Genomic DNA, 27,833 nt, shown 5'->3' on the forward strand with positions numbered 1-27,833 from the left:
AACCACAAAAAAGACTGAGGGATTTTAGACAAAATCTGGGTTTAACTGTTCCTATACTGGTGAATGTATACAAGTTATTCAGAAATACCCCTGATCAGAGAGTGAAGGACAGTTCTTCACTGAAAACACTCAGGACACTATACTTGCCAAGTCATCACTGAGAGCACTGCTGGAGTCCCCATCCTACCTCACATACTTCACATTAAAGAAAGGTCTATTATACTGCAGGTGAATAACTGCTGACCTTTTTCAAACAGCCTCCATTTGGAGGAATATTGGTGGGTAATTGCATTTTGATCGACTCTCAAAGCAACTTGATAGTTATTTCAAAAGTCAGATATTCCCCCTTGTACAGTACCAGAAATGTTACCAACCTAAAATATGACAAAACCTAGGTAAAGGTTTTAAACTCTAGACATCTCAGGGACATAAAAACAAAGGCATCCGGGTGAATCTTAATGTCATAAAATTGCGAAAGAAATTAGCAAGATGTTGAAAACTCCATTAACAAACTAAGAAAATGAGTTTTCTTACACAAAAAGCTGATAGCTTGAGTTGAAAAAAGAAAGATGGTGGTCGAAATGTGCAAATGGATATGTAAATACTTTCCTTCCCCTGTTCATAATAGCAAACAATTTCACTTAATCGCTTAATATGACAGCAGACAACAGACTGTGAATGTGGATGTTGCCTCTTGATAACAACAGGAAGGTCAATGCATTCTTTCTAATGGCCAGCAGGGGGCAACTACACTAGTTACAAAAAAAAAGTTACTAGGAAAAAAACATGGTTTCTCAGTTGATGCAGTACCTCAGTTAACATTTTTGCAATGAGTTTATGGTCTCAATCGTTAGTTTTTACAGTTCAAATATAAACCAGGCTATGCCATAAATGATGCAAGAGGACGCTGTCGTCCACATACACACACTTCTGTTTTTAAAATGCCAAGGTGGTGACTTTCTAAAAGCTTCCCACGAGCATGTAATGAATATCAATGTGAGATGTGTGTCGCATTATATATGTACATAAAACATAGCGGAGCTTGACATTTTGCTGATTCAGTGAATTTTAAAAATGCCCTTGTCATTTTTTTAAGTTTTGGTATACATGCCAAAAAACACAGGTCAAGGTAACGAGGAAACACGTAATGCAACCTTAAAAGAACTACATAATTAGAAAGGTTATGATAGATTGAAGAATAATATAAAGCAGAAAACAACTTTGAGGGAAGGAAAGTGTCTAGTGGAACTAAAATGTGGAAATAAATGTGACTTATGGAGGTTTGCATTCTGATGAATGTTGCCTGTGGACGTCTGTGGTTGTCAGTCTGCTCACCTCCTCTCCTCCTCTTCTTCCACCTCTCCCTCTTCTACGTATGACCTCCGTCTATTTTCTGGTAACCCCACCCCTCCCTTAAAAAATCTCCTTGTGTTCGCTGTCCCCCATTAGCGCCACACAGTGGTTTGGAAGGGAGACACGGGGGCCCTCAGTGTCCCCTTTGGAACCACCGGGACCCCGACCCCTTTAGCGTCACACTAAATTTCTCACCCATCCCTCTACCCCCCCCCCCCCCCCCCCCCTCCAACACTGTCTCACTTCTCCCCTGAACCCGATCACAGACACTGGTTTTCCCAGCATCCAACACTGTCCCCAGTCTGTTTGGAGTGGAGGGAGGGGAGTGTGCTGTAGTCACGGTGATTTTACACCTCCACCAACCTTACACCTAAGCCCCCACGCATGCCCTGTGTGTGTGTGCTGTGCATTCCACACCCCGCAAAAAAAAAAAAAAAAAAAAGAGGGCTTGACGGATTGTAGAGGAGGATCCAGTTTTATAACATTTGATGCTGTTCTCTTGGCTGTTTTCTAAACTAGGTGTCAATTCACAACAGGCTTCAGACGTACCAGCTCAGCAGCAGCAGCAGCATGGCTCCGAGTCCAGAGAGCGTGGCCCTTCTTAACCACCGGGGGGAGCTGCTTTTCCAGCAGGTGCCCCCGGGTCTGACCCAGGGGCCTCTGCTTCAGCACCCGCAGCTGCAGTCGGCGGCGAGCACCCCTTCCCACCACCTCCACCTCCACCAGCCTGCTGTCAGCATGGCCGACCTGCAGCCCGAGACGCTCATCCAGTGTCAGCAGATCGTCAAGGTCATCATGCTCGACAACAGCGGCCACGGACACATGGAGGCCTTCCTCAGCCACACGCCCACGCATCACCACTACCAGCACCACCACCACCATCACCACCAACAACAACAACAACAACAACACCACCAGCTCAGCCAGTCAGCCATGTCCACCCCGGTCCGCTCGCCGGACTGCTCCCATGGCAATGACGGCCACCAGCCCCCGCTGCCTCCTCCGCCTCCGCCTTACAACCACCCACACCAGTATATCCCCCCCGACCCTCCTCTCAGTCTACACCGGACCCCCAGCGGCTCTCGGAGCATGGTGTAAATAAATTAATTAGTATCTTCCCCCCCATACACGCACACACTTCCTCACAAACCCACCACCCTCTCTACCTATTTAAAAGTACATAATGTACATATATACATACAGAGCTATAATGAAAAAATAAATCTCACTTATATGCATATATTTAAGGAAAAAAAAAAAGAAACAAGGAAAATGAAGATTTTAAAAGAGATGCGGAGAAATGAAGTGCATATATATAAAATTTTACTTGATTCCACATGTATTTTCAAATATTATGTAGTTTTAACAAATTTCTATAACTTTTTGTCAGTTTTAACTCTTGCTAGAGAAAACACATCATCAGTTCCTGGATGGATGGATTTTCTTGTAGTTCCATTAATCAACAACGACATGCAGAGAATTATGTGAATCCTACTTTCTTCTTTTCTTTTTTTTTTCGACTGTGATGGATGGACTCTCAAAAAAGGAACTTCTCGCCTCTTGTTTTTTTTTTTTTTTGCGCTTTTATCGTCCCAAACCTCATGCCTACTGTGCTGTATGTGCGTCTGCGTGCATAGCTGACACTTGACTGAAAACGTGTGCCAAAATACATACGCCTCCACCAAGCACTGACTTCTTTGCACTTGACTTAACGCTAGGGCTAGAAGGATTTTAAAAAGAAAAAAAAAGAAGAAAACTACCTTTTGCTTTCAGAAAAACTAGTCCTTTCACGCTTCTCCCTTAAGGATCACAACAACAAAAAACTGATACTTCATTAAAACGCATCTTCTGTTAGCACTGTTGCTGATGAATCCATGTGATGGAGAGCCGCCCCGTGGAGACTTAAAAAAATCCTCTGATAAGCTGTGTCTGTTTGTCATCCTCCTCTGTAACGCTGTGGCTCTCTATCATCGTAAGGCACTCGCTCAATCGTCGCTCAATTGATCATCCTGCAGCAAAAGGATGACAGGACAAAGGCATTCAATCACGTGGATTGCTGCCAAGCCAAAATGTCCAACTGGGATCGTCCTGTTGATTGTTGTTTGTCTTTTTCTCTTCGTCTTTAATATCTTAAACCAGGACTTCTTGCCACATTTATCTGCTGATGGAGGGAAAGGTTGTTTTTCTTTTGTGTGTGGAATTCTTAGAGCTGCTCTGGAACTTTTCTAAAAACAACGACAACGATTCAGCATCTTTGGTGTAATCGATTTGAACAACACGCTCTGCTGTCTGCAAATGCTCCTTCGCTTTTACAGGAAATTGCCATAACATTTCCATGAAGATCCTTCTGCCACAACTGTGAAATGTCAAGATCTGGGTTTATTTTAATTTTCCACCTTTTGCGCGTGTCCCGGAAAAAAAAACCATCCAGACTTTGTGTCCTTATGTCAGTACAACTCCCAGGTTTTGTCCTCTCCCGTCCTAACCTTTCAGTGTGACATTTCCAGAAACTACAGAGGCACACACTCCGCTTCCATTGCAAATGCTGGCATTAATAGCATTGTTTTGTGCTGTTGGCTTTAAATAAGAATGGGACAAAAAGAATGCATTATCTGATCTGGTTTTCTCTTTCAGCCCAGCCTAGATTGTAAATACCACATTTCAAGCGGTGTCGAAAAAAAGGACAAGCAAGACACCTTTAGCCCCTCTCAAAATGCTATCGCCCCCGTCCTTCATTCTGAAAGAGGGCAGCCTCAATGCATCCATCTTTAAAACATGAGCCCCGGCAGGTATTGTGGGATGGATGTGCGGTTAACTCTGCTCCCATCTGACCCCCATCTGTCTGATTTGTTGTTTTATAATTACACAGGCTCTGTGGGAAGGTCTCTATCTCATCTTTCTGTCCTTTTCTACTCTTGATATTACCCAGCGGAGAGGGGTAAGAAAAAAAAAAAACAATCAGCACTTCTGGCTGATGTGTGTATGTGTGTGAGTGTGTTTGACCTTCTCACAATAGCATCCAAACTTTCCCATAAACAAATGCAACCCCCCTGTTTGTTTAATCTGCTACATTTTCTTCTGTCATATAAAGAATCATCACTTTCTGAATTAAATGACTGAGTGAATATTTCTCCTGGATTTGAACAAACTTGATTAAAAAAAAAAAAAAACACCAGAAATTCTGCAGTTGTGGATTTTGCAAAGATGGGTGCTGATTGTAAGATTTATTTTCTTTTTTCAAACATTCAGGTATGATGTGTTTTTTTTTCTCTTGTGCATGGAATCTGTTTTCAGGCTGATTGAACTACCCGAATATTTTTGTGCATGAATGAATTTGCTGGGAGCAAAGAAGATGATGGCAGATTTTTTTTTGTTTTTTGTTGCTATGCTTTAGTGGAACTGAAAAAGAAAAAAATATTTGAGACAGCAAACTCCCCTTGAATCTGAATTTTTTTTTTAGCTACAGCAGCAAATTATAAGTCAGAACATCTTTGTCTCCTCTTGCCTTTCACCTCCTTTTGTTTGTGTCTGCACAGTTTCTCCTACTTGACAATTTGTTCAAGCATTTTTGGAAGAAAGACGTGCTGTGTGTGCAATTAAAAGAGTCTGAGGCACACTGCAAAATCGGTGAGTTTATGTTTGAAAGGAAAACCAATGTAGCATTCTGCAGCATTATGATATGAAAGTAGCAAACTTTCGTCAAGAAAACTGAAAAAAAAAAAAAAAAAAAAAAGGGCTCTGCCATACCAGTGCACTGCATCATGAATGACGTGTGGATCTTATGTCTGGCTCTTTATCACTGTGTTTGCTTATACTAGTTTGAAAATAAAAAAGTGGACATATAAAGGGAAAGACAGGTGGAAACTGAGTGTAACAAATATCAAACATCACCTTCCTCAGCTGGCTTTGAATCCCTCTCTACCTGTCTTTGCAGTATTATCAACATGCTATTAAAGATGATTTAAGTCTATTCACCACATTGTTCTGCTTGTTGGTTCTTCAGTAAAAACAGCTCGATACCTCCAAAGTGTGAATGAATATATATATATATATATATATATATATATATTTTTTTTTTTTTATATATATATATTTAAAGTGATATGTTTTCAAAAATGTGTGTTATGTCATACAAACCAAACACTCACATCATCAAAAAGTAATTAAAATGTAATTTACATACATTATATATTATTTTGGCATAATTTTGATTAAAGTTTCATTTAGGTCTATTTACTAACAGTAGCAGCGCCACGATTTAAAAAGCTATATGTAGCAGGTGTACTGTTTTGATACAACATCAACACTAAACAATATGACTACAGAAAAGCTTCATGACGTAATACATAACACAGACCCAAACATGGGCATGGAAGTTTAGCGAAACCGCAACAACCAATCAGAATCAGAGCCACCACAGAACGCTGCGGGTTTACAAAGTCCTTCAGGTGTGAGTGAACAAAACGTCTAGATATCAGCTGTAGCTAACTTTAAGATGAAGTAGTAGTGAGGGAGGTGACTTACAGTAAGCTTGTGCAGACAGTGCTCTTCCTCGCCGTCCTCCTCATCCTCCCAGTCATCCTCCATGCGTGGGGGAAAAAAACACTACCACCTTAGCATCGGCATAGTCTTCAATCCATGACACCTTTAATGTCATCCTCGCATTCGTTTTTTTTTTAAGTTAACGCAGTCAGTATTTACCTGATAAGCTTCCACACACCAACTTTGTGTCATTCACTGATTCAATTCAACTTTTGTAGTAAGTAGGCTAAATCCTGTTTTCCCAAACAGGAAGCCGAGATGTGAACGTGCCAACCAATCAAATCATTTATTAACTTTCTTTCACCAATCAAGTCCTATGATCAAGTCCAACAACGCGCTTTTAAGTCGTCATCCCTCCCGTAAATGAAATAGGGGAGTATGAATTATATTATCATTTATTTTGAATATAATTAAACCAGTTTGTTGTTTTTTTTTTCTTCTGTTTTTCAGAGTATTTGTATTTCATTAACATTTTCATAACAAAATAAGTCATCAAATAAACTAAGCAGGTAAGCAGGTGAAGTTTATTTTTGTATGTTTTTTTACTGGGATGAATAAAGTAAGGGCAAATCCATAATACATCTCATTTGACTTATCCCCAGATTAAAAGAGGTTTTATTGTACTTTTTCAGAATCAACAGTATGAAACAAGTCATAAAAAATACATTACACACTTAACATTGTGGCATCATTATATTTACACATGACTATTAATTTAATAAAGTAAGCCACACTAAAGGCTAGTGGGCTTGTTTGAGATTATACAAAATCATTCCAATTTAATACAACTGCAGGGCCCTTATATTTACAGACATTTAAAGGTACAGGTGAAAATAATTTGGGCTGCTAAATGGACAAAAATACGACAGAGGTTGAGTTCTTCTTTAAACTACAAAATAACACGTAAATAACATTCTATACATTTTAGTTTCGGCCTCAAATCAAGTCTTACCAGATTTTATGTACAACAAAGACTTTTCTTGCTGATGAACAAAGAATAGTTTCTTGATTAGAAGAGAAATTAAAAGTAGTTTAAAGTCCGACATAAATGGTATATGTGTGAAAAATGTGCATAGGTTCAGAGCTGATCCACAGTATTCAATTTGCAGTTTTTGGATCATTTTAACAACAATTTAAAATGGAGAAAAAAACAGAATAAAATACAAGACAAGACTCCATCTTTCAAATTGTCAGATTTCATTGTAGAAGGTCCTCGCAGACGTGTGTGGGGGGGGTTAAGCCGTCAAATTATTTTGTCCTGGCTAGACAGGAGCTTCGCCCACGCTCCCTGTGTGGGTAAATTCTTCATGCCCCGATGGCTTTTTATCCTCTCGGGATGTTGTCATCTTCCGCCAACGCTGGTCAAGCAAAGAGAATAACATCAGTCTGAGATGAGTATTTGCTGATAGTAAGGCCAGATGAAAGGAATAAATAACCCACAGAGTAAACAAAATGTGCTTTTCAGTTGAAATTTAAATGACTTTAATTTAAAGAAAAGCTGAATGTTTAGAAGCAGACTTATCAAAACAAATCTCAGAGACACTACAATTCTAATATGATCTTTTACAGTGAAGAAGAAATCTGATTTTGTTGTGCAAAAAACAGAAGCAAAACATTAACTCTAACGAGCTGCGTTCACCTTCCAAACATACCTTTCTTCCAGCAAAAACAGGATAATGATGTTGGCCCCAAGCCTAACTACGTAATGTATTGTGTTTTTACTGATTTTCTGCAGCCATAATAACCTCAGCCTTTTTATACCGTCTCACTCAACCAGCATCTGCACTTTTCTTTTCAGTTTTTCTATTACCGGCTCGACAAAACTCTGAGACCTGAGTACCAAAATCCCTCTTTACAGGAAAAAGATGTTAAAACAGAGAAAACAGCATGCTGTGTATAAGGGTTTGTACCTGTTTGATGCTGCCCTTGCTGATGCAGAACATATAGACCACATAGCCTGGGATCAGTATCATTGAGGACAAAGCCATGAACCAGCCGATCACTTGGCCCCACATCGGGTACACATACTTCCCCAAGGTCAGAGGGGTCATCTCAATGGCACTGAAGGTGAACACCCCCTAAAAATACAATTGAATACAATCATTTTTATTAAGTCCATGTCATGAATTTCACCTTGCTTTTTTAACATCCAAATGTATCACTCAATGTAAATAACTAGAAAAAGAAAAAGTAGAAAGAAGTAGACAATGTAAATTTTGTAGAAAATGTAAATTTGAAAAATGGCCATCAAAAGTAACTAACCCTTGGGGCGCTGATGGCGTAATGGTTAGTGCACGCGCCCCATGTATGGAGGCCTCTAAGGTCAAATCTGACCTGTGGCTCCTTTCCTGCATTTCATTCCCCACTCTCTCTCTCTCCCTGATTTCTGACTCTATCCACTATCCTGTCTCTCTAATAGAGGCCCAAAAAGCCAAAATTTAAAAAAAAAAAAAAAAAAAAGGAACTAATTCCTATCATACACATTCATACACCGCCGACAAAGCAGCAGGAGCAACTTGGGGTTAAGTGTCTTGCCCAAGGACACATCGGACATGTAGCTGCAGGAGCTGGGGATCGAACCCCTGACCTTCTGGTTGAGTGATGACCAACTCTGCCAACTGAGCAACATCCGCCCTCGCTGAACGCTATAATTTCCTCTGGCTGACTGCACTTTATGTTTCATCTGTCTGACTTCCTGTATCACAACAGTGGTGACGATAAAGACTTGGTGAACACTGATTTCTCTGATGACCACAAGGAAGAGGAAACCGTTTAGCATTGTCATCAATTCACTCTATTGGCTCCCGCTGTAGCTTGATTGGTTCATGGATCTCCCCGGTTGAGTTTGACTCATATTGATGTTGTTGAATCAATAATCATTTCTTTCCTACCAGGCAGATCATGGGAGTGAAGAACATCCAACAGAGCTTCCACCAGCCACATGGCCTGTAGCCAATCATGTCCTCGATGTTCTTATAAAACCTCTCAGCTCCTGTTGCATAAGGAGAAAACGACAAAGACAGAGTGAGTGTGTGTTAATGTGGAGATAATGAGTGTTAGAAAAAAGCCTTATGAGGAGGAAAGCTGATTATTTTCCTGATGAAAATCAACATACTTGATTCATTTGGGGACTTGCCACAACAATCTATCTACTTTTTTTCAGCTGTATTTGTAATTTCACTTCACAGTGTTTGGGTTAAACAGAGAAAATCTCCTACCATAGAACCAGGATATGGAAATGGTTTCGAAGAAGACAAGAAACAGTAGGCACATCCCACTGGCAGAGTAGTAATCAAACAGCTTGAATACGTAGAGACCACCCTGAGGGAGTTCAACAAAACACACACGCAGTAAGACACACATATCTGCTTTGGAGGCTTTAATTTAAAATCCCCCTTTTTTATTGAATAAAATATGCGTGACGCATGTACACCTCAGGTTATTGTTAGAACGCTTTGTCATAATGCAGAAAGGAGTCTGCATTATGTCTGAGAAATATGGAACTGTACTCATGGGAATATGAGTTGAAAGATGTTTTATAATCCTGCAGTAAGAGCTCACAGCAGTGATTTCAAAAACGGAAGTTGCCGGGTGCTACACAGAGACGCACAGAGCTAATACCTGTGTGATGTTGGAGAAGCCGATGATGAAGGAAATGAAGCAGATGACGAGGATGAAGACCTTCTTCCTCTTCCTCAGATGCATTGGGTATTCATCCATCAGAGCTGTGATGAAGCCTTCCACCGTGCAGAACTAACACATGACAGCATTGAAAGACACTGGTCAGAGGGCGCTGTAGCTTGATAAACAGTAAAGTCAAAGTATTACATTCCCCATTCCCCACCATGAAATGCAACCACAGAGCAGTTCAGATCACACACTGTAAATATAAATGGACGAAGCCTGAGTGACCTGAGTGAATGTATGTCTAAATAAGCGGGGGAGGTTATTAAGTGATTTTTTTTTTTTTTTTATTAATTAAAACTCAAATTTGAAATCAAATATTGTACAATTAGATTTCCTTTTTCAATAATTTTTTTTTAAATTTAACAATTATATGTGTGATTTCTACACGTTTTTGTTTCGGGCTGATCAAGGTAGAACTGCGTTATCTGTCAAGCCTGAGAGACGAAACCCTGGGCAAAAGTTGAGAGGACACAATTGTTGCAGCTTGCCCTCCTCATCGCTTTCTAGTGACTGCATGCAATTTTCATTATGCAAAAGAATGCATAGAGTTAACACTTTGTTTTACTTATATATGGAAGCTTTACCTTAATGCTCAATAAAGGACTGTTAGGGAGGGGGAAAAACAAATCAAGATGTGTTCAGTTTATTTACCTGACTGTCGAGGCCAAGCATCATGAGCATGGAGAAGAAGAGGATGGCCCACAGAGAGGACATGGGCAGCTGGGTGACGGCCTGAGGATAAGCCAAAAACGCAAGACCTGGACCTAAAAGCCACACAAAAATCACACCATTTGAAAAACATGTTCCAGTACTTAACAGCAGGGTTCACCATTGCAGTGCTGGATTCAATTTTAGAGTCACAAGACTGATTTTGTCGGCGACATGGCAACCTGCCCGCACATCTAGTCGAGTGAGGAGGGGGGCAGGGGGGTTAGACAGCTCTCTCAAATGTTTTTAACTTATAATGCATTACCCATTTTAATGCTAGGTGTCAGAGTTACATATTGCTCCTTTACATAGAATTTTCAATGCAGGACTCTTTTCCTGTTGTGGCATGAAAGATCTGATGACTGCCTCTGCTATATATTCAAACAAAAGATGAAAGTCAGAGTATGATATTTTCAAATAGGTCGATAAGTTACTTTACCTGATGCTGCTAGTTCCTGCACGGGTTTCTTGGTGATATGGGACATGAAGCCTACGATGGAGAAGATGACGAAGCCTGCAAACATGCTGGTGCAGGAATTGATGCAGCACACAATGATGGAATCCCTGCAAAGGAAAGAAACAGAAAATTAATCGTTTTGATTTAAAAAAAAAAAAAAAAATCAAATGTACAAAGGGTATAAGATGCTTGTTCCTACTTGTATACGTCATTGTGGTACGTGTTGTAGCTTCCCAGTGCGATGAGCGATCCCAGTCCCAGTCCGTAGGAGAAGAAGATTTGAGTTGCTGCATCCAACCACACCTGTCACACAGCACATGTGCTCTTCTTATATTCACGTTTGCTTGTCTATAAGCATGTTTGTGTGATTGTGAGTATGCAAAAGTGTCTACCTCAGACCGGACGAGCTTGTTAAAGTCCGGGGTGATATAGAAACGTATCCCGTCTATGGCTCCAGGCAAGGTGACCCCGCGAAAGAAGAGGATGAAGAGCATGAAGTAGGGATACGTGGCTGAAAAATACACCACCTATGAGAAATTAGCAGAGAAAAACGTCTTTTTAGGCACTGATATTTGCACATATTTTCTGCTTATTAACTCAAAGTAAAATCCCTTGTTGCCACAGTACACAGTGAAGAATTTCTGCGAGAATATTTCCATGGCACGTCTTTGCCAAAAGATCCTGCCAGAGCCTTTAGGATGTGGCCGGCTCTTCTGTAGCATAATGATTATGTTTAATTGGTAATGTCCATCAGGGCCAGGGCCTTAGGGAATTCATTTTTCACACACACATTAAAATCCAATTATCCCTGACAGGGAATGTGTGAAAGTGTTTCTGCTCACATACATTCCTGCGACTGGATGTAATTTAAAAAACCCAAATGCAGAAGGAAGAGTTTTTCTTTTTCTAACTCTACAAGGATCAACTCTGAATAATCTGCTGGTTTGGGAATAATTAATAACTTTTAAAAAGTTTCTACTTCCCTTGGATCAGAAAGTCCTTCTCGAAGTCTTGTGAATATGGCAATTCAGTGGATGTGAAATCAAAATAAATAGACCTAGGTCATTTAAAAGTCTCCCAATGATAAAAAAAAAAAAAAAAGAAGAAAAAAAAACATTGAGGGGACTTTAACAAAATCTTATTATTATTTAGCATCACAAAAGCAGAACAGAACCTTTGTTTAAAATGAAGTGTGAATTTATACAAATGTTCAATTGAGAAAAGGGGAAGGTTCAGTAACATAAGGGTCGGTTTGTAATAGCTGGACTACTTATCGTTCCAGGCAGAGACCACCTTGACCAAAAAGACTAATAGTACAATTCACTAAAAGACCAGGAGCACCAGCTGTGTGTTTGCCTGGGTGTAACATTACGTCTGACTTAAAAACGTTAAAAACTAAAAACGTTACTTCCAAAAATGTAAACCTAAAACCTCTACTTCTTCTTTTTTTGGATCCCCATTAACACCAGCACATGAACACACAGAAAGAAAAAAAACAAGCAGATTCATTTCTTCAAGCCCAGCCGATGCACCTCTACAGACTACCTGATATAGAAACAACAAAACTACAGTCTACAGCCAAGCTAGCATTATGGGATGTAGGGTGTTAACATGCCAACATTAGGCAACAATCAGCGCTTAATGGAAAGTGCAGCTAAGGCTGATGGGAATGCTTTTAGTTTTGTACTGTACATTGATGGAAAGGTTAAGGGATCAATGCTATAAAGGATAACATTAATATCTGTACAGAATTTGAATCCAAACAATCAGTGAGTTGTCCTGACACGTCACCAAGATGAACAAAAAAAATGAACCTGTTGAAAAATTAGGCGGTTTAAGGAGAAATTCATTTGGGCAGGTTGTGAAAAATGGTGTTACTTTATTTGCCATTAGGTCACTTTTAACCAGAGGTGTAAAGAGTACTAAAATATTCTACTCAAGTAAAAGTATTGTTACTATAATACAATTTTACTTAAGTACAAGTATAAATACCAGTTTTAAAATGTACTCAAGTAAAAGTAAAAAGTAACTTGTTTTAAATGCACTTTAAGTAAAAGTTACTTCGTTACTTTTTTATAACAACACATCTCTCCTGTGTAGTGCAAAAAGGACGAGAGGATATTGATCTCAAAGTTTTTTTTAATTAAAGGCAAATTTTTACAAAGATTTATCTTTTCAGATAAACATTTTCTTTTCTACCCCATTGACAAAAACAAAATATAAATAATGATGGATAATTTAATGTCAAGACTTATATGTTCAAGTAATGAGCTGTTTTATGAAGGGAAATGTTTAAACTCCTTAAGAAAATACTAAAAGGGTCTTTGTCTCAATCATAGACAGTGTAAAGAGTATTTTAGTCTTTTTAGTTTTATTATTCTGAGGCTGTTTAGTCTCAAATGCAGCCTCAAAGGCTGACTTAGCTGCAACTAAACCTGAGCTGAAAGATAATCCATGTATTGTTTTAAAATGAACCTATATGAGTTTAAATATTAGATGTTTTAGTCACTGTTTGTTTATCTATTAGCTACTGAAGCTTCTAACTGAATCTGTTTGTGTTGAAGTATTTATTTTCACACATATGACATTTGTAAGTTGTTGCAGCTTATAACACCCAACTTCCTGATACGTCAGCTTCAAAATAAAAGCACATCACAGAGATGGAAATAAGGGCCTTTTATTGTGAAAAAACTTTCCGGAATTAAATTTGTTTATCGCTCGGAGCTGCAGACTGAAGACAATGAGACATCAGTCTATAAACAACTTCAGCAGGTAGACCTGCTGTAGTGGAGGTGCTTATCCGTGCTGCACTAGCTGAAGTGGCTCTCTCTCTCTCTCTCTCTCTCTCTCTCTCTCTCTCTCTCTCTCTCTCTCTCTCTCTCTCTCTCTCTCTCTCTCTCTCTCTCTCTGTCTCTCTGTCTCTCGTCACTCCGTTGCGACGAAGGAAAATCATTCATAGCAGGCCTATTTGTTTTACTCAGTAACGGATGTGATTTAAAATGTACCAAATTACAATACTTAACAGAAAACCTACTGAAGTAAAAGTAAAAGTACAGATTTTAAAAACGACTTAAAGTAGCAAGTACACCAAAAAACTACTCAATTACAGTAACGCGAGTCAATGTAATTCGGTACTTTTCACCTCAGCTTTTAACTGACAATGTTAGGCTATAATCCAAGAAATCATACCTGCTTCTTGAACCAAACACAATCACTGACAATTAACAAACAACAAAATCATTTTTCTCGTTCTTTTTCTTTTTCTTATAGTTATTTGGTCGTATATTTGCATATATGACTAAGGACTTACACAGTTAAATCTTAGCCCAAAAAACAATAAAATTTTGGTGCCTTGTTTTGTTTTTGCTCTATTATTCAGATACAATTGGATACCACACAATAGGATAGCATAGGATACGATATGACAGGACAGGACATGATATGATGCACTATGATTCATGTACGATTGGATACCATACAATAGGACAGAGGGGGATATGATAGGATAGGATAGGATACCATACTATACGATGCGATACAAAACACTTTGTTTCCCACTGGGGAAATTTGTTCTGGCTCATATAGCTGCCGCCACAGTAGAAATATATATTTTTAAAACTTTAGAAACAAATCCAGGCTTTGATTTGCCTGATTTGTCAGTAACAACCGTCAGAAACTCTACGTCTAAGGCTGGAGAGAGAAAAAGTAGAAAATGTAGAGGTAAAGAAAAGAAGACAACTTGGACAGAGTGTCTGACCTTTCCCGTCCACTCCACTCCTTTCCAAATTGAGAAGTAGACTAGGACCCAGGCCAGCGCCAGAGTGCCCACTAAGGGCCACCGTAGCTCCCCCGGCTCCTCCAGACCACCTGACAGCTGGTGCATGTTTCGCCTACAGGAACACAAATACACACTGAACTCAGACAGGCACAAGCACAAGAGCGTCCAGAAATAGCCTCAACACTCACAAATCCTTGTACACACACAGACACAAACACACATAGACACCCTTCATGACAGGATCATATCTGGCTGACTTACTCCCAGAACTCGGTGACAGCGCTGGTCAGGTTGGTGGTGTCTGTCAGACTGTAGTTGGAAAAACATTTCTCTGTGTTCCAGGGGTTATCGCAGCTTTGCCAAGGCAGCTCCTGCACACAATATAAAAAACCCAAACATACGCATAAACAACATTAGTTCCAGGTTTCAGCACAAAAAACATCAGAACTGAAAGAAGTTAAATGCATTTTTGGTTTCTTAACAGTAGAAATAAATATTTACCACATGTCCCCTTGTACCCGTTGTTTTAATCATAAACACTAAGCCTGAGTGAAGTCACCCATTTGTTACTGAAGGGGGCTTTCTGGTCGTTGCTGAAAGCGCTGACAACATAACTTTCAGTCACCCTGACAAACAGCTCCCATTGATCAGGTCAACTGCACACTATATGATGAATAACTCTTCTCCCTGTTAAAATGAAAACATTTTAAATTCAGGACTCCTGAAAAATGGTTACATACCGAGCCGAAGGAGTTGAATAAATAGTAGAGTGCCCAGGCGATGATGATGATATAGTAGATGTTGAGCCAGAAGGACAGAACCACTGCAGCTATACCAACACCTGGAGAAAGAAGGAGGCAAAAACATCAGAAATTTACAAAATAATGTTTAAATGTCGGCTACCATACAAAGTCGTTGACACAGAAACCACTCTTAATTTTATTTTCCTCTTACCAAAAGAAAATAAATGCCATTAAATATTCTTGATGTTATATCTGTTAGGATGCCTAAAACACACGTATCCACATCCACTAAGGAGGATGATCTCAATAACCTTATGTATATCCTTATCTTACTACATATATATATTCCAGTCTTACCTTTCATCATCGGTATGAGCTTCCACACTCCCAACCCTCCCACTGAGGTGAACTGTCCCAGAGATGTCTCCAGTAAGAAGAGAGGGATCCCAGCAAACACCAGGGTCAAGAAGTACGGGATCAGAAAGGCCCCTGATTGAGTGACAAAATGAAAGTTAAAAAAACAATCTTATCTGAAAAACAATCGCTAACCTGTCAGAGGACCACACATCATGCATTTTTACATGTAGATATACTAACATTGACAGATCATAAAATCACTCTGGCACAAATGACGCTAATACATTTATTTTTGATCATTTAAAATGGAAAATAAAGAAAGTTTGCTGTCCACATTAGTGGACGGAAAAACATACTCCTTATTCCAAAGTTTTTCAATCATGGCTTCTGCCTGGAGGTCCTTTCTATTATGAGCATTTTGTAAAAATTACCAGGAGACAGACTTGTTTGAAATATTGCACAATTTGCCTGCAGAAGACAAAAACTGTTTGGGGAATACTTTGGCCTAACAGACAATTTTACAAACGTTAAACACAGTTTCTGTTTTTCTGAATGTTTTCCAAAAACCTTTTTCCTTTAAAATATAATGTTGGTCATTACTAAAAAGAGGCACCACCAAACAACAGGGCCAAGGCAACGGTGAGAGTAGCCAATGACAAAGTATGGGATAGAAACTCAGTTTGAATCCAGATCTGACAGCTTCACTAGAAGCACCGAAATGGAAATAATTTCAAGTAAATGAGAGTATAATTAAAAATATTTTCTGGGAAATTGGGGGGTTTATGGGAGGTCAAAAATGTTAGCTTCATGGGAAGTGATGAGGCAAAAATAGAATTGAGAGGCTAGTCACTTGAGAATGAGAGCATTCTCTTGTATTGGTAATTATTGATCTCATTTTTGCCTTTGTTATCATGCAAACTGGGGAGAAAGGAAATATTGAAAGAGGAGCATCGGGATGATGAGTAGAAAAGGTATGAGAGTCAGAAACAAGCTTCAGGGCGTTCGGTCAAAGACTGTGGCCTCTAGTTAATCGGGCGAATGTGACTAAGCTAAACCAGTGCCCCCAATGATGGCATTGATCACCTTCAATCTAGTCTGGCAACTTAAAGACAAGCAGAAAGTCTTAAAAAGAAAAGAAAAAAAACAGACAGCAGATTCTTATAACAACCTGCACAAGTTTACTTTGTCAATATCTAGAAGGGAAAAAAGTTGTATACTAAAGGGAATAACAGGGAGTTGGAGGCGTTTTCAGTGAAGCTTCATACAGACAAAGATAGGGACTTGGAGTTAGGTTTACCTCTAGATGTGTCTCCCATTGGGGGAGAAACTGAGGAATGTTAAAAAATATATATATATAGGCATTTGTAAAGATTTTCCTCAAAGTGAGATATTTATATCGTGTAGATGAGAGGAACATCGTAAACACATGTAAGAGGCGCATTACTGTTATGGACTTGAAGGTGGTATGATGTGTCTACTTCAAAAGGTAGATAAGCTTAGAAAACAACAAGCTCATCTAAAAGTGGCTGGAAGCCCAATGCTACTCCATGACCAGGAATGTTGAAATGTACAAAAGTAAGGCTGGAAATAACTGTCAGACTGAAGTGAGAGGAAGAGGAGTTATATAGAGAGTTTTACAGGCTGAGGCAGCACTAAGACACAGTGTTATGTTTGCATATGATACAGCAAGGGTAAGGGGGAGCTAAGCATAACACAGCTTCTTGGAGCAAACTGCAGAACTGGTTGCAGAAGAGATTCAGAGGAAAGAGGAGGCCTCTCAGAGCATAATAGAGGAAGTTTTGGGGGAAGAAAAACAAACTCTGTTGATAAGGGATGTTCAAAAAATTTAAAAAAAAATAAAGAATTAGTTACAGAAATTAGTCAACTTAAACAAGATAATTCCTGCCTCCCTCGGAGCTGCACCAAGTCATTCATGCTCTTATTTTTTCTCACTATTGTTATTGTAATAGACATTTTACAGGTATCAGTCAGAGGCCTTTTAAATCCTTGAAAGTTCTTGCGCCCAAACATTACATGTCTTTTAGCTCCATATGTAGCTAGTAATTTCTCTACGATGTTTGGAGGTGGTTGGCTGTACTAAGGTGACCAGGCCTTCAGACTGTGAAACTCTCTGCCAATCACAATAAGGCAGGCCACATATTCAGCTTATTGTCAGACTGATCTAAAGTTAATTAAATGCTCAAAATGTCAAACTTGAGAATAAACAGCAATGACTGTTGGATAACTGAGTAGGAATCAGCCAGCAGGTTTGTTCATGAAGATACTTTCGTATTACATTTCAGTTTATAAGTGTACCATCAAATTATTTTAGCACAACCATACTTCTTCAGTCTCACAGTAGCTCTTACCTCCACCATTCTTGCCGCACAGATAAGGAAACCTCCAGACATTTCCAAGGCCAATGGCGTATCCTACACACGACAGCAGAAAGTCAAACTTTCCCTTCCAGCTTCCTCTATCAGGGGGCTCTTGTTTTTTATTTTCATCTGCAGAAGGCGCCACAGCATCCAGCTCCTCAAAGGGAACTGCTTGTTTGACTTCTGTCGGGGAGTTTAAGTCCACTGTACTCTGCCCAGTCTTCCCCATGGTGGGACCGCTACAGACCAATGGGGTCAGGAAATCCCTTGGTCCTCACTGGCTGAAATGGTGACGAGTAATAGTCCGTTTTCTTCACAGCTGTTACTCTCTCACTGAGATTGCTTCTTGGATGGACCAATTCAGGACAAATGGCTGATACTGAATGTGTAGCAAAGCTGTAAAAGGGGAAACAAACATATTTTGGCAGAGGTATTATAACAATTAAGCTTTTATTTGTGTTTGACAGTATTTTAATGTAGGGGAATAACCTCACTTTAGTCTACTGATGTTGAGTCATTTTTATAGCCTTTTACAGTCCTTTTTATGAACTTTGTGCACTATAGTGCTACAAGAAGTAAAGCCAACAACCAAAACATGAATCTGTTAGGACATCCAAAGTTCCCACACAGAATTTGAGGAAGCATACATTTTTCCCTTTTTTATAATAAAATAGAATTGAATTGAATTACTTTATTGATCCCAAAGTGGGAAATTGTGGCGTTACAGCAGCAGGTTATCCAACACACAATATGAGTAAAAAACACAATGTTAGCAAATCTAAACATAATATAATATTAAAGACAAAGTAAATAAGTACAAAACATATCAAAACTAAGAATGTGAATATATACAACCAGGATTTAACTAAGCATTACTAGTCTTAAATAGGAAGATTAAATATGGACGATTAAATGTTATGTGCAAGAACAGAGTCGTAAATGGTTGTAAATTAAATATGAAAGATTAAATGTAAATGTGCAAAAACAGAGTTGTCAATGGACAGTATAGACATAAGTAAATCTTAGATAAATCTTAATCTAAGCTGAACCCACAGGCTACTGTTAATGTGTTTGTTATCATTGTGCCCATGGGGTATGTCTGAAAAATGTTCATGAAACTTTCATTATTGGTCTTGAAAGCAAAATGAAGCAAAATAGGTGACTTAATGAGAGAGTCACTAACCTTGATATTCATTTTCATAGCATTAACTGTTGCCTAAAACAAACTTATTCTGAATTAAACAGATGTATTCTTAAAAAGAAATTGGTATCAGGGCAAGTTAAACACACCAACAAGTTTTACGCAGCCCAGCAGCTAACCAGGATGCTCAGACGCATGCTGTAATGTTTTACTACTGTATTGAAGGTTTGCAAGAGAAATCTGACAAATTGCTGCAATTTATCTGCCTCTGGGTTATTTGAAACGTGAAAGACAATGGGTTGTGAAAATCATAACTGGTAACTCATAAGGTACAGAAGTTGCTTGCTAACATTTGCATGAAACCAATTCTTAGCCGAGGCTACATTGGTTTTAGCTAGCTAAAAACAACAGTTAGCTAGGTAACATTAGCTAGGCGATTACACCCTTCATACCGTTTTGTTATCAAATGGTAATGTTAGCAAGTGGTAGCTGTAGTATTGTGGTAGCAGTAAAAGCAGTAAGTCAATCACCATTAATCTAATCCCCTATGTTTAAAAAAAAGTAGAAACCAGGACCTCAGCAGTAAATAATCCCAACAGCAGAGTTTTCAACCCTAAATTTGACGTTTGGAGAAAATGGCCACCGTGTGAATATCGTTAGTTAGTAAATCAACTCTTATTTTCAATGTGTGTGTTCCACATGTAGAAGAAGCTAACTTAAAATAAGGGTGGCATTATTACGAATGATTTGATTTGTACGTCAACTTGAGTCATACAAATAGCTCAGAGCATGCTCTGTTAAACGTATGTGTACTGGTGTAGCCTCCATGAGAATTTCTTATGGTTAAGCAAAATGATCATGCTATTTTGAGTTGGCCTGATTGGTGACGCAATCCAGGTCATCCTTGTGAAAACTGCAATGTGCCTCTTCATCACTACTGACACATCCCCTACTTCAAAGTCTTCACCTGTCTTTAATGATTACACTATGGACAACTGTGAGTGGGTTTCTAGTCAGCTGATGCGTGATCGAAAAATCAAACGTTACATTTCTATTTATTATGACAGTAATTTATTGCAGCTTCATTATCCCTCACTTCCTGTCTGGATGGAAGAGCATGGTCAGGAGGGAGGAAGTTGTTAATGATTAGCAAATTGATTGACCTATAAGTCACATCATCAACCATGTAACACAAATCACAAATCACAAAAAAAAGTGATTATTAATGGTAACCTTACAAATCTCATAATATAACATTCTTATTAAAGTACTGACAAGGTTTATTAGGACACAGATTACTCTTGCCCTTCCAAAAAAAAGTCTGAGATTGTTACATTGAGTGTGATCGGTTTGATCAAAAAGTACAACTTCTTCTATAAAAATTTGTCATTTTTCACACCATGTTAACAACGTAATCAAATTCAACAGGGCATAATAATGTGAAATGATCAAAAATGTACTTTAAAATTGTCACCTGTGTGAAATCTATCTGCTTCAAACGAAAGCCGATATAAAAACACACATCAGAGATTCCTTTTGAGGATTTTATCGGTTTAATTCAAAGTAAATCATGCTGTTTTTGACTGAGAAGGCTTTTAGAGGCCATTTCTTAACATGGCTCTCAGACATAGATATATATATATATATTTTTTTTATCTCTTTCAACATTTGCAGCCCGAACTTTTAATTGAGTTTCATCAAGTTATTGAATTTAAACTGCAGCAGTGGAAGTCCATTGTGCTAACACAGTCTTTGTTGACCCTTGTTGATGACCTTATTGGATGACAGGCAGTTTAAAGAAAGGGGAAAGGCAAATTAGGTGAATCATACCTGAGAGATTTCCAAATCCTTCGTCAGGTCATCAGCTTCAGTTTTCTGCATCAGCATGAAGAACACCATGAAACTTCAACTTTATATCCAAAGAGAAAAACTTCATCTTGGCTTCAAATGTGAAAAGCTTCAAGCCTAGGAGAAGCCACGATGTATCTGCTGTCTGTAAATCCGTTTGGAGTTTGCAGCTCTTTCCCGTGCACTGTATTTTGGTAGGACCTGTGGCTGTTCCTGCTGCTGGTATCGAGTTTTGTATATTAAAGATCGACCTGTGTGTCTGCTTTGATTACTGCTCAGTTGTGACTAGGGAGGCCCCGAGGCCATGGGGGGATATGTCAATCGCCAAAATGTGGCGGGGAACTCTGGCTACAGCAGCAGTGTGTTCGTTTGTGCTTCTTGGGTATTTGTTTGTTACGTTAGCCGAGCTTAGCTGTTTCCAGCACTGTTACCATGGTATCTCCCAACAGAGAAGGGCCTGATCAGTAAAAGAGCTCATGGGGTTGTTGAAAATGAAACTATGACTGCTGGCAAAGTCCCTGGAAATGTATGACCACAAATACGGTCATGCCAATATCAGACGCAGCAATCAAAGGGGGGGGGAGGGGATCCAATATTTATCCTAAATATCCTCTCTCAAATAAATGGAAGGAAAAGTATGAATGATCAAAGTACAGGAGCTAATTTGTAATATGCAGCATCTCTGCAAGTGTGATTGTAGCCAAGCCATATGCCTTCAATGTCAAGCAATCTCCAACCATGCATATAGCAACCCCCTTCTGTTCAAATCCCAAAACAGCTGCCAAATTGTGCCCAGATGTTAATGCAGACAAAGAGAGTTCAAAGACAATGAACTGCCATGTAAAGCCTCTGAAAACAAACACTTTGTTTCAATAAACTCGTTCTCTGACTGAAAGCGATAAGGCGTCATAGAAGTTGGTACCTCTAAACGGATATCACTGTATGACTTTGCTCAGTTCGACTTTCATAAACTTTAGCTTTGGAGCTGCCACTGAGATCACCTTTATTTCCATAGATAAAGTTGGACAAGAGCCACTCAATCCCTCTGGTGTCTTAAATGGAGCAATTGTATCTATTATTGCACATTATTTGTAAGATATTTTTTTCCTTTTTCAACTACAATGTCAGTGTTGACCAATGCCAGGTGAGTAAAAGAGTAGAACACTATGTGAGAGGTACTGCACTTTAGTCTGATGAGTGTAAGAATAAAACAAAATATGGAGAAAGCTCACCAGGTAGAGCTTTAACTATTAAACCTGAGAGTCTTTTGCTGCAGCCTGCATCGGATTCCATCCATTTTTTTTTATCTCACATCACCAGAGGAGCAAAAGCCCAAAACAAACAAACATAGAAATAGACTAAACGTACCTTATGAGCTGCATGGCATGGTCGTGGTCTTTATCACAATGACCAGCATGTTATTTTGTTTTATCATATTCACCAGAAAAATGATCCTGTTATCACGAGAAAACATGCTTTGTTAACTCGAGATTATGGCATAAATGAATCCATTATGAAGGGAAAACCAGCTGGAATTAACTCATGATAAAATAACTTATATACAAGTTTTGGACATTTAAAATCATCATACCAGACAGCTTGATTTTCAGCATTGTTAGTGTACCTGAGGTACCAAATTGTGCGTATAGATGACTTTCTCAAAATCCATACACTGAAATAAAAAAATAGCGTAGTTAAGTTAAGTGATATTAAAAAAGGGAGTGCTTTTGGACACCTCCAGTTGTATTACATGACTTGTAGTGTGTGTTTTATGAATGGTTAATGTCGCATCATTAAACCGTGTTAGGAACACAAAAACAAGGGCACTTATTAGGCCCAGAGTTAATCCAGTAAGGTTTAATTTCTCCTGTGATGTTGAAAAAAATGTCTTCATTAAAATTAATGGAATCAGATATGAAGCATTTAGCCATTTTGTTTCTCCTGGGCAGGTAACCTTCAGACGTTAATATGTGCTCCAGATATTCTATCAGCAGATGATTGCATGGACTAATGAAGAGTCAGACAATGCTCAAGCACTCTACCTATCGTTGTGCTGGTGTGTGGGGAGTGTTGTAAAGTACAGGGTTGGTAAAATGAAGATTAAATAATATAAGAGGCTTAATAACACCTGGAGCAATTTGTTCATTTCGGCAGATTCAGTGTAATCTCTGTTGTGGTTTGTTGCCCATGTGGACCCAAATGATGGTAGTTGTCTGTATTGCAGTTGTCAAAGCTGGTTTTCATCAATGTGTTTACAGCGTTCCCTGATCAATGCAGCCTAATTATGATTCCAGAGTGTCTGGAGCCAAGAATAATAGCGAGCCATTATTATGGTGACAAAGACAGAATGACAGACATAAAACGTCCGAAAGCTAAAGTTTGGTTTGTTGGAGTTTTTCTAAAGATGATATATGTTTTATATAGTCCAACTTCCTTTTTTAAAGATTGATGTTTAGATAGGAATGGGAAATAGAAATAAGGCAATGGAGGAAAGTAAAAAAAATATTAAGTGGAAAAAAAATACATTTCCGCTTTTCTGTCATTTCAAACAGGGATTGCATTTTATATTTGTATTTTGTAGCAGAACTTTCATCCTGAAAGAGGATTAATCCAAAAGAAGCAACAAACCCATGTTTCATGCTGACATAATGCAAAACCACTTTGCAGCGCACCTGGTTGTATATTTGAAACACATTTGGTTATTTATCGCCTATAATTCCTCTTGCTTCATTTCTATGTATGACATGCCTCGCATGGTCTGAGATCTGCTGAGTCTGCATGCCAAGAGATAAACTTCAGCTGCACAGTCATTTGTATGCAGGAGCTCTTGTTCCTGTCACTGGGTAATGAGAGCCTGGAGCAAACAGCAGAGTGATGGCTCCTATTTCATATTCAAAACAAATCAAGAGTAGAGTTAAAAAAAAATAAAAAAAATAAAAAAAAAAGCTGTATTGCTTGCGGTAAGGCTGTATTTAATGTTAACATGTTGAATAGAGTTCTCTGATGTTTCCTGATCTGTCGCCATTTGTATTATGATATGTAGGATATCACAATTCCAATTCATAAAAATGATAATCTTATAAAGGTAAATGAAAAAGTTGAGACGAAACATCAAATTCAGATGCTATTTTGTTGAGAAAAAAACCCAGAAGACTGGGTTTAGAAATGTATCCAGAAAGATGCTGACAAAGTTGCAGATTTAACCCACTGAGAATAAAATAAACAGCGCAAATTGTAGGTTTCAGCTTTGGTGGATTTTAGTCATGCTATAGCTGCTAATGGACCCTATGGGTGACAATGTTGGCTAGTTAGCCCCGTAGCATATTCATTTTGAGCTTGTTAGCATGCTGACATGCAAGTACAAACTTCCAAGCAAAGTAACTAATTTAAAAATTAAAAGCCGTTACTAATTTGTTAAATTCTTCACATATTCATATATTCTTTTCAAACTTAACCTTGAAATGTTCAAGACCAACGTGTTTTTTGTCGTCATACTAGCACAGCAGAAGTGTAACTTCAAGTATCATCCTTTTTTGGGGGGAATGTAAAGAGCAAGCTGTGATAAATTCAACAATTTTATACTTGCATTCTCAGTCCATACTTTATAAAGTGCTTATTCCCTTTGAATTCAGTTTATAAAGTTGTTGTGGGCGCAGGTGGCCGAGTGGTTAGCTAGCGCGCCCCATATACAGAGGCTGTAGTCCTTGAAGCAGGCAGAACGAGGTTGAATCCAACTTGTAGCTCCTTTCCTGCATGACATTTCCCACAGTCTCGCTCCCTGATTTCCAACTCCACCCACTGTCCTGTCTCTCCATTAACACTACATTCCTACTCTCTTATTCACAGCATGTTAATATGGTCTATGAATCAATGCGGAGGTTATTTTAAAAGCAAGGAACATCCAGAGGCTATTGGCATGCATAAATAGAAGGCAAATCTTTCCAACATTTATATCCAGTAATGCAGTGGGACAATGCATGCTGCATACATTTCCGCAGGTTAAGGACAAAAGGAAGGGGGAGGCTTACATCAGAGTGAGGATAATTGTGTTAATGAGAGTGAAAAGGGGAAAGGTGATGAGGGAGGCTGGGGCAGGAAAATGACTGCAAAGAAAAGGGCAAAAGGTAAAGATGTGAGTTGTGAGGCAGAATGGAAAATAAAGTGAGATAAAATTGGAAAAAAGTTGTAGCTGTAGGGCGTGGACAGATAAGCAGGGCAGGAGATGAAATGATATGGAAATGGTGAAAAATGACGGCAAGACACCCGGGAAGATTGTTAGATTGCTGAAGATGGAAATAAAAACTGAAAGCGCGAGAACATCAGATAAAAGAAGTGACAGAGGTCATTGAAATGACTTCTTTTACAGTCTGCCGGATACATGAATCCGCTAGATTTTATTTAGTTGCATCATTGCAAAATGTGCTTTTCCTCCCTTGAGATCTATCAGCCACCTCATTCTCTGTCTCATGCCACTCTCCTGCCAATGCATCTGAGTCATGTTTTTATTATCACAACCTTTTTTTGAATCCTGATGACCTTGTTTTTATGCAAAGTCATTGTCCTCCATATGTCCCACCATGAATTACATCACACTGTAACCGTGAAAAAGCCTCTAAAGAAGCAATGAAGCATTTCCTGCTGTGGGCCGTTTACTGTAGGCAATTCTGATCAAATGGTCGACTGGACGTTAAGGTCAGAATTTTTTTTTTTTTAATACCTCTTTCCATGTGTGAATTGTTGCTGGGTGCAGAAAACAATCAGAAGCTTCATTAAACATGGATGAAGATAAACAGGGCAGGGACTGCAGGCCATAAATGCAACACAGACAGATGCACATTCTGCTGCTTATGTCTCTCACTGCCATATAGTCAGTTTGAAATGTTCCAGGCAGAGAGTGCATTCCTATCTGCCTCTTTCATGCTATGTCCAATTCGTGTAAGTGACCCAAGTTTCAAGAAAAAGTTGAGATATTGCAGTGGGGGAAAAAAAAGACAAGTTTGGCTCAGGTGGAAAAGATGATCTTGGGGAAAGGTACTAAGCATGTAAACGACGTAAGGATAAGAAAATGTTGAGCTTCAGCAAATGAAACAAACAAAAATGCCATACAGGGTTAGGTAAGTGTGTGTGTGTGTGTGTGTGTGTGTGTGTGTGTGTGTGTGTGTGTGTGTGTGTGTGTGTGTGTGTGTGTGTGTGTGTATGTGTGTGTGTGTGTGTGTGTGTGTGTGTGTGTGTGTGTGTGTAAAATGTCTGTCTACTTCAGTGTCACATTTGCTAAGCAAAGAGTGTGACAGGTTCAATCAGAGGTTGCTGTGCTTGACACCATGACTAAGGGGGCAGGCAGCAACAAGCATTCCAGCGATCCACCTACTGCTGCTAAGACTTAATCAGGGAGACTGGTGACAGCAGCGGGTTGATGTCAATAGGTCCAGCACAAACACTTGTGCTGCTGAAGGCGAAAAGCAATTTTGCCAAACCTCTGTTACAACGCAGCATACTAAAGATAAGAATTTAAAAAAAAAAATACATTAGTGACAAAATGCAAAACAAAAAGTTCAGACACACTAAGATGGTTTCAGTAGACTGGGCTACCATGTGCCATTGGCTCATGAGAATTGGGGGAGGAAGGCGAGGGCAGGAAGACATATTTCTCAGCAATTCATAGAAGCCTCCCGTACCGTGTTCCATTGCAAACTGCAATTGCAATTTCAACTGCTTTCCATTCCCTTAATGCCACTCTTGGCAATTTCATTTGTTTTCCCCAATAAGAAAGTAAGTATATCAAACAGTTATTTATTGACGTTCTGTTTTACTCTATCAGCAATTGTTGGCTCTTTCAGTTACATTTTGCCATTGTTTGTTTTTAAAACACATTTTTTACTTCTTCAATAACTCTAATTTTCCAAAAACATCTGGTTTTGTGTTTCTTATCTCGTTTACCCAACGAGCTGGGACCTAACAAAACAAAGTAGGCGTACATCTTTAGTTCATATCTTTAGTCATAAAGTCTTGTTGGTAATTGTTTTGTATCCATGACAGCTGAAGTCCTGCTGGTCCTAACTTGTTTATCTTGCATTCTGCCAATATACAGTAGTCTTTTCTTTTAGGTACTTATGCCAATGAATGGTTGGCCTTTTCCTGACTCTCCACTCTCTGTTGCAGCTTGTTATGTAAGGCTGATGGAGAAATGCTATAATTATTCATACTGAAAGTGTTGCACCACAACCTACTGCTCTCTATCCGCCCTGCGGCAACCTGCAGCTTCTAATTTAAGAGCAATCGATGTACAGAATGGGGGCAGGGACAGTTACTGTACAATCCTACTGCAGCTTTCCCTCCATTGAATAACTTACTGTATAGTGGACTTCTGATACTTTCCAGATGTCAATATTTTCGAAGAAAAAAAAGTAACATATGAAGAAGCATCTCGAACCAGCTTATCCCCGATGTGAGCTTTTGAGCTTCTAAGACACCTGGTTTGAGGGACTGCGGGTCGGTCTGTGTCGTTGGGGGAGGAGCAGAGGCAGTCTGGGTGGGAGGCAAATGGGCGGAACTGTCCATTAATTGAATGCCAGTTTGAATTACACAGATGACTGAACTTTGTGTTATGATGGAAGAAGCTCACTCATCTCCTGTGACGTCCCACACAGGGTACTCCATTGACTGCACCGCTTTAAAAGCGAGAAGTATCATTAACATCTCTAAACACAAAGGACGTACAGGTAATACCTGTTTGTCGTTAGATGATATTGTATGAAGTTATTTGAAGGAGCTCATGAAAAAAAAATCTTTGTTCAGAAATAGATGGAATAAAGAATAAAATGAAACATGCTAAACCAAAATA

The 27,833-nt window shown here is 39.0% G+C and overlaps 2 protein-coding genes across 3 annotated transcripts in view; one reads left to right on the forward strand and one right to left on the reverse strand.

Moving 5' to 3' along the window:
• Nucleotides 1-5,327, forward strand: part of iqsec3a (IQ motif and Sec7 domain ArfGEF 3a) — a 91,208-nt gene extending 85,881 nt beyond the window's left edge. Inside the window, exon 14 of one of the 2 annotated variants that reach the window (XM_020652834.2) lies at nucleotides 1,890-2,095. In XM_020652834.2, coding sequence (XP_020508490.2) covers nucleotides 1,890-1,958 — 69 coding nt within the window. In that variant the 3' untranslated portion in view covers nucleotides 1,959-2,095. Of the gene's footprint in view, nucleotides 1-1,872 lie in introns of both variants that reach the window. The other variant, XM_020652828.2, reaches the window with a different exon arrangement.
• A 1,070-nt stretch (nucleotides 5,328-6,397) lies between these two features.
• On the reverse strand, nucleotides 6,398-21,224 carry slc6a1l (solute carrier family 6 member 1, like). The gene is made up of 15 exons (XM_029280766.2): nucleotides 20,975-21,224; nucleotides 17,995-18,399; nucleotides 15,626-15,757; nucleotides 15,266-15,366; nucleotides 14,787-14,896; nucleotides 14,505-14,637; nucleotides 11,140-11,274; nucleotides 10,947-11,050; nucleotides 10,730-10,854; nucleotides 10,234-10,346; nucleotides 9,517-9,648; nucleotides 9,114-9,216; nucleotides 8,787-8,887; nucleotides 7,806-7,973; nucleotides 6,398-7,253 (listed from the first exon to the last, which is right to left on the reverse strand). Exons 2-15 carry the CDS (start codon nucleotides 18,230-18,232, stop codon nucleotides 7,158-7,160), a joined length of 1,791 nt encoding a protein of 596 aa, XP_029136599.1. The 5' UTR covers nucleotides 18,233-18,399; nucleotides 20,975-21,224; the 3' UTR covers nucleotides 6,398-7,157.
• Nucleotides 21,225-27,833: the final 6,609 nt, after the last annotated feature.

This window comes from Labrus bergylta, chromosome 23 (assembly GCF_963930695.1).
Source record: "Labrus bergylta chromosome 23, fLabBer1.1, whole genome shotgun sequence".
NCBI lineage: Eukaryota > Metazoa > Chordata > Actinopteri > Labriformes > Labridae > Labrus > Labrus bergylta.